The sequence below is a fragment of the Telopea speciosissima genome, chromosome 8 (assembly GCF_018873765.1).
Source record: "Telopea speciosissima isolate NSW1024214 ecotype Mountain lineage chromosome 8, Tspe_v1, whole genome shotgun sequence".
Taxonomy (NCBI): domain Eukaryota; kingdom Viridiplantae; phylum Streptophyta; class Magnoliopsida; order Proteales; family Proteaceae; genus Telopea; species Telopea speciosissima.
Genome location: NC_057923.1, coordinates 4,147,644 through 4,155,351, shown reverse-complemented (window position 1 = coordinate 4,155,351; position 7,708 = coordinate 4,147,644). Strand labels below are relative to the sequence as shown.

At 39.4% G+C, this 7,708-nt stretch overlaps 1 protein-coding gene across 1 annotated transcript; it reads left to right on the top strand.

Moving 5' to 3' along the window:
• Positions 1-5,633: 5,633 nt before the first annotated feature.
• LOC122671873 (protein indeterminate-domain 16) lies at positions 5,634-6,638 on the top strand. The gene has a single exon (XM_043869335.1). The coding sequence runs from the start codon at positions 5,661-5,663 to the stop codon at positions 6,162-6,164; it is 504 nt and encodes a 167-aa protein (XP_043725270.1). The 5' UTR covers positions 5,634-5,660; the 3' UTR covers positions 6,165-6,638.
• The last annotated feature ends 1,070 nt before the right edge of the window (positions 6,639-7,708 follow it).

Genomic DNA, 7,708 nt, shown 5'->3' with positions numbered 1-7,708 from the left:
TAGTGCTAAACAGATACGGACACGGATACGAATCAAATATTTTTTCCGTTTACATGTAAATATAGCTTTTCGGATAGCTATAATCTATCCGTATCCACATCCATTTAGCTTTCGGACGGATTCAGATAGTGCTAAACAGATACAGACACGGATATGGAAACAGATTTTGGCTATTCATTTACACCCCTACATATGAATGAAACCGTCTTCACGACCCCATTATTGTGGTGTGCAAATGCTTTTCCACATTGGCATCTTGGGAACCCTCTCCCATAATTATTAATAAACTTCAATTAGCACCCATAAATTAAATTACTATGGGTCTATATACAACATACCTCTTGATTTTAAGTAGTTGCAATCGATTGTAATCTAATGGATAAGCATATAAATAAAGGGGAGAGAATTTTCTATCCGGGATTGTAGCTCCTGCGTTAGCGTGGGGGGCCAATGAAAGTGCACGTGGAAGCATCAACAAGGACATGTTTTTTTGCTTTTCCTGGGGTCAAGATTGTCATTTCATGGCAGACTGAGTCTAGTTGCAGGAGCTACTCTTAGACAAAGTCCTTTTTCCAATAAATAAATAAAGAGAATGAGTTCTTTGTCTAGCTGTGCAGCGTAAACTAGCGCCTTCTTGTGTTTATTTCTCTCATCTCATAATAGGGGGTAGATATGTTAGTGACACCTAATCTAGAAAGTTCCAACCATAGGGATAGGTAGGATCCACTTTGGATTAGCCATATGTTAGTTTGGTGGTCTAATTCCATCATATGGCTCATTTGTGTTGGATTTTTGCTTGGGTATTTTCAATGGCAGCCAACCTATTTTGTTTATGGGAGAGGGGTAGGTATGCTAGCACCCTATGTGTCTATCTCTCTCTCTCTTCCACCCTTTGAAATGATTCTCTTACCCCTAAAAGGGAAGAAGAGAATGATAGACACATAGGGTGCTAGTATACGGTATACCACTAGCATACCCATCATCTTCCCTTTGTTTGTCTTAAACTTTGATTCTCTTTTACTTCATGAGAAATTCAAATTAGGTTGAAATTTTATAGAAAATCCAATTTGGATCCTTTACTGTCGAGGTGCCGAGCAAAACCCTACTGCCAAGACACAGTAAGGCGGGGAATGATTGCCTTACCCCTGCCCAAGCGCCTTGCCCAAGTGGGGGTAAGGCAGTCATTTACTGCCTTGTTGTGTCTAGGCAGTAGAGTTCTGCCGTACAGCTCGACAGTAGAGGATCTGAATCCTAAACAATCAGGGAATAGTACCGTGGGACTGACTTTGTATGTCAAATGTGAGTTTTATATGAGTTGTATGGCAGACATAATTGGGTTGTGCTGCCAAACTAGGCAATATGATCGTTCTGTTACTGTTCACTCATTAAGTAATCAGCTAAACAACATACTAAAGATGGTAATTAAATTTTATATGCCATTAAAAAAATTCTAATGATACTTTTCAAAGTAATGTAAAAGTATAATGATACTTTAGATTAAAAAAATAAAATATAATTTAATTATTACATTAATATATTCTTGAGTTAGTTACATAACTATTCGTGGTAAAGAACGTAAAATTTTCCATTTTGTTTTTTGCTCAGATTTACTTTTGCTTCATTTCATATCAAGTTTTGTTGAGGTTTTGGTGTCTTGATTTCTGATGAAAGAAAGTTGTGTGGAGCTTCCGGGGGCTGCAATGGGTATTATATGTGTATTTCGATAAATTTCTTGTATAGGATTTCGCTATAAATCTGTAGCGAAAGTTCTTTCTCTGTATTGCAAATCTGAAAGAGGCGTGAAGAACAAGCGACGGTAACCCTATTCTCTATTGATAGTGAAACAGATCTCATCTCACCGTGGACGTAGGCAACCTCGTCGAACTATGTAAATCTTTGTGCGCATAGTGTGATTGTATGTGCAATTTCCATTCTTCTCTACATCGTGTTAAGTCTAACAAATTGTTAAAGGATCCTCTAACTACATGGGGTGTCATCCCACATTGGGGAGGGCCAATGAAATGGAAACGCTACCCATCTGACTCTCTCTGATCCGAGTTCAGATCTGCTACCCACATGTGGGGACAGATTTGAACACTCCATGGGGATAGGGTCTGGATTCCTCTGATCTTGTGTCCAATGGGGTGGATATTCCACTGCATTGGTCCTCACCATGTGGGGTGCCACCCCACATGGGTAGAGAATCCCGACTCATTCATATCTACCCAAATAAACCCTAAAAATATTACAATAGTGAGGTTCTTTCCCCCCTTCAAATTTTATTCTCCCGGTTGACAAACAACTTGACCCCACCGTCTCCCATTTCTTCTCTTTCTCGCATGCTCGCATGTATGCACACATGTGAAAAAAGGAAATACCTACAATACCTAAAATGAAATAGAGCCACCCAATCTAGGTTCGATAAATGCATGGTTTTAGGAATTGGTATCTGAGCCATCATATTGACTGATTCATATCAATATTGACCGTGATCAATACCGATACCAATATCGACACATGATTGATATGAATCGGTTGATCTAACAAGATAGTGTTTTTTATTTTATTTTTTTAAAAAATGCTGTTTTGATATAGAATTGGAACTGATATGATTTGATACGTATCGAAATTGATTTGGCAACCACCGATACCATCACCAATACTCCAAACTAAATAAATCCATGGTAGATGTCTTGGAGCCGGCTCCTGTGCAGCACTCTGCCAGGGCTGCACGTGCACCGCTAGACATAGCGAGGCGTGAAGAGATCGCCTTACCCCTACCCAAGCACCTTGCCTGAGCAGGGGTGAGACGGTCTTTTCATGCCTCACTGTGTCCGACACTGCACGTGCAACCCAGACAGGGAGCTGCAAAGGATCCTTTTGGTAGATGTCTTACCTACCAAACGTACCCGATCCATATGACCCCATATCATATGAGACCTGAAATTAGTTAGGGACTTACGTTATATAAATCATAACATCGTCTTTTCGGTGTTGAATTGATTGCCTAATATATATATTTTGATTTTAGTACGAAAAAGGTAAAGTGAAAAGGGGTGGTGTCTTAGCCGCCCATGTATTCATCATGCTTATTCATGAATCTCTTTGTTAGCTTTAATCATAGGATCCAATTGTATCTGAATTCGGCTGCAAGAGTTCAAAGATTAACAATTATGAATCAGATGGGCCAGATTGGTTGATTCGAATTGAGATCGGTCGAGGTCGATCTAACTCGGTCGCTCCCTATATTAAACTAGGGTTAGGGCATTTTTTGGCCAGGATCTTGATTCCGAGTTTTTGAACCTTGCAAGGGTTTCTTGTCTTGACATCTAATACGAACTTGGAGGAACTCAACCCCATAAACCGACGTACAAGGTGAGAGAACACAAAACCATATTAATCCACAATAAAATCACTTTTGTAAATGATGTGAGATCAACCCCCATATGATCGATTTGAGATTGTAACAACCTCCGAAGATCCCTTATGGTGTTTGGGGGAGTTTTCTGTCTTTTGATTCTTCTTTAATTGACCTTTTTTTTTTCGAGAAAGAAAATTTTTCTTCCATGGATCCGTTCCACCCAAATTCGGTCCAATCCAAAACAAAATCGGTTCAAATACACATAAACCCTAGTTTTTTGAAGGAAATCGACTGAACACAATCGGTTGAAATCGAATAGACCATTTAGAATCGGATTGGCTCGACGTATTCCAATTCAGATTTTTGAATCCTTAATTCATAGTTGGCTCATCAGGAGAGACCTCCATGTATAAATTACCTATTTTTGCCACATGGAAAGATTGACTTGGCAATTCGACCATTTGATTGATAAAAAACAGATTGGATTTGATTATATCAAGTTTGAAAGCAAAAAATTCCATCAGTAGATTCAATCCACAGAATGCGTCCCACTCCCACTTAATCTGCCACAAGGCAGATATTGTGATATTCTAAAATGATAAGTATCTAGAAAAATTTTGTAAGCCTTATCTATACATATATAATATTTGAACCTGCATTAACTTTCTGCGCCTATGGCTGCAAGCATCCATTCCTGCAACTTATGTGCTATAGTTTATAGTAGAATGTTTAGTAGATCAGGATAAGAGAGAGGAAGTTCAAAAGTGAGAGCATCAAATTGATCTATATTCATGGAAGTGTTCAAGTTTCCCATTTTGAGATTACAGTTCAATTAAATGAAAATATATATATTTTTACCAACAAATGCACTAGTAACCTTTAGATTTGCTTTCCTCAAGGCACAACTCAAGCACTTCTGTAAAACAAAAAAATTTGGACCAAAAACAACTGCACAATGTAAATAAGGACTATCACTCCATGCCTTACTGTAATCTTAGTAGTCTCACACCCTTCTCAAGCCACAATCATCAAACACAACAAGACCGATGCTCGAGAATATGTCACAAGAACTGCCACTCCATGCCTTCTATGACCTTAGTAGTCTCACACCCTACTCAAACCTCAATCATTAAATACGACCTTAGTAATCTCGCACCGTAATAAATCACAATCATTAAATACAAATAAGCCCCAACTGATTACGACTTGAAAATATCAATTCATCCACAACTGCTTAGTTGAAACACCAATGACTTTTGATCGAACCACCTGGTTACGTAGCTTCATAGGAAACCATTCATCATGCGACGAAGCAATATGTGTTAATGTACTCTTTCTTTTTGTACCCCAACACCTCAACCGGTTTTGATTCAGATTGGATTTTGAAATTGATCAGACTCGGTCAGCAATAAGGCTAAAAGCTGCCAATGCCCTAACCCTAGAAATCCAAAGATCAGCCTGATTCTTAAAACACTAGTCAAATAGGAAAGCAAAACAAAAAACAAAAAACAAAAACTAGAAAATTTTATTTTTTTTTAGTGGGAGAGGGGAAGATAGGGATTAGGGAGGGGGTAAGGTACCAACCAGGAGACTTGAATTCAAGACCTCCTGGTGAGCATGACCATGAAACGCACCACGACTCACCAACTGCACTAGGCAACAGTTGGTAGCTAGAGATTTTATTTGGAATTATTACTATGATGAGAAATTTAAGAACCCTAATGGTAGCCGAGGCCGACAAGAAGGCCTACCACAAAGTGTATCCATAGCCACAATATGCCCAACGCACGTGCCAAGGTAATAATTACACACGCACTGACCTACCCCCTTCCCACATCCTCGTCATCCTAAAGAAAAGGCCAAAAGGCAAAAAGGCAAAAAGGCAAAAAAAAACTCAATTTTCTTTTTGAGCTCACGCAACTCGCAAGAACCCAAAAAGCCACTCATTGTCAAATAACGGGATCCGTTCCCTCCTTGGCCCGTAATCCCTTTGGGCTTTTGGGCCAAAACGGAACTACTCCCCCTTTTCATATTTTTATTATTATTCTTCTGAACCCTCTTCTTCTGTCTTGACCAACATACCCCTCCATCCCCCTACCCTTGACAATCTCCAGTCTATATCCAGACAACATGAAGAGCGAGCATTCTTGCAGCTTGAGGGATTGATTTAAGGTACGGGTGCATGGGCATTTTAGTAATTCAATCAACGTAGGACTTGTATATACAGACACTAGTTCTGCCACCCAAGGATCTCACCCTTCCTAGCTCCCATCTTCTCATTCCGCTCCATTACTCTCCAATGGAAGAAGATGATCAGAAAGAACTGCAACTACTCCCTTCACCCTCTTCAACACACCTATCTACCCGGATGTCAGGTTCTTCTGAGAGGTCCCATTCAACAGCATCTGGGTCTTGCGATGGATCGCTCGACCTACAGTTGTCCATCAGCCTTCAACCATTTCGGCAGCCATCTGATTGTATACTGGCAAGACACCTCAGTGAGCATGACCTTAACAGAAACACCAACTATGGTTGTGTTGAAGCTTTGAAGTGGCAAGCTGCAGAGCAAATTCGACTAGCTGCCATTGAGAAGGCTTATGCAGAGCGAGTGAGGGAGCTAACGAGGCGGGAGATGGAATTGGCGCAATCAGATTTTGCACGAGCAAGGCAGATTTGGGAGAGAGCGCAGGTAGCAGTGGAGAAAGCTGAGAGAATGAAAGAGAAGGCGACCCGCCACAGAGATTCTACATGCATGGAAATCACTTGTCATGCTTGCCGCCAGCGATTCCGACCTCAGCAGTGAAGACTCAGACCAGAGGCTTGGTTCAGAAGGTGGCTACGAGTAGTAAGTCTTCTAAGTACACATCTGTGTAAAGATTGCTTTCACTATCATCATATTAGCTCGTCTGAGAGACCAACTCAGTCCACTTCAAGAAAAAACTGAGCCAGATGGATGCCAAGTCAGAGTCACCAAAATAAGCATTAAATTCTGCATCACATTGAAAAAGAAAAGAGAGAGAGAAACACAATAAAATCACGAGAGAACTTCCAACACAATCTGCTATTCTTTTTTTTTTTCTTTCCTTTTTCTTTTTCATTTCCTCAGATCAAGGAAACAAACTCCGACAACTGCATAATGAATTTTCAAAATTTTGATTAGAATGCATTAAACTAGAAGATTTATCTGATATTTATGTTGATTCTTGAACGTCTGATGTAATATCATCTTGTTTTGAAGCCTGCATCATAAGAGGCTCAACTTCAAGCATTTTCTTTCTGTGACCCGAGTTATAACACCCCCGGCAAAAAAGAAGACCAGCAAGAGTTAAGCAAACCATGTAAAAGATATTGTGGGTGACTATAATCAGATCAAAACCTACAACAATCTACAGTTAGAAGTACAAGTTACAAATTGGAATGTAAATGATAGAGGCCAGGCATTAGACTTCACTCAACCATGTATCTCTCAGTTTTATTGAGGCATTGCTTAGGACTTCAATTGCTTTCTGATGTTAACCAGAACCAAGATTATACATACTCTTCGTTTTGAGAAGAGAAGAAAGACAATCCAGCCACTCTTTTGTCAATATGTGGAACTCAGAGTCCAGTACTGGAACTAGGCTCACCATTTCAACTGCCAGTTTTCTCTACTCTTTGTATACTTTCTCTCTTAATCTCAGATTTTACTAATCTTAAATGGAAGGAGATTTGCGTCTCATTGGAGGCTTCTATCTGCTTGGGAACCCCAAAAATGCTCAAAATGGGTAGTAATATTAAGTCAGTACATAACTAAGGTGAAGAATGTATCTTAAACTCCTTTATTTTCAAATACACAGTTGACACTCAGGACTGAGGACTTAACAAGTCAGCCTGATACAGTCATGGCCCAATTTATGAACATTGATATGGGTAGAACAGGTAATCCAAAAAAAAATAAAAAAATAAAGGTTTGTCAATATCATAGTTGTCATGGCGTCGCCATATCAACGCCATGGCGGCGCCATGGCGTCATATCGCTGGAGAAGTGGGCATATCGACCACCGATATGGATGATGTAAGAATATCGACTGATATGGCCTCCATGTCGTCGCCATGGCGCCGCCATGGATGCCATACCACAACATATGGCCATATCGGGCGACATGGTTGTTACAAATTATAAAACTTAATTTTTTTTAACCATTTTTTATTTTAATGCTTTTTCCTTAACATAAAAAAAATTAAAAAAACATCAAACAGAAAACACTAATACACAATCACATATTCACATCAGGCATTTTTTTTTTATTTAGATGGGTTGTTTATTAGCTTTATTCACTCAATATAAATTACGTTCTTGTAATTGTT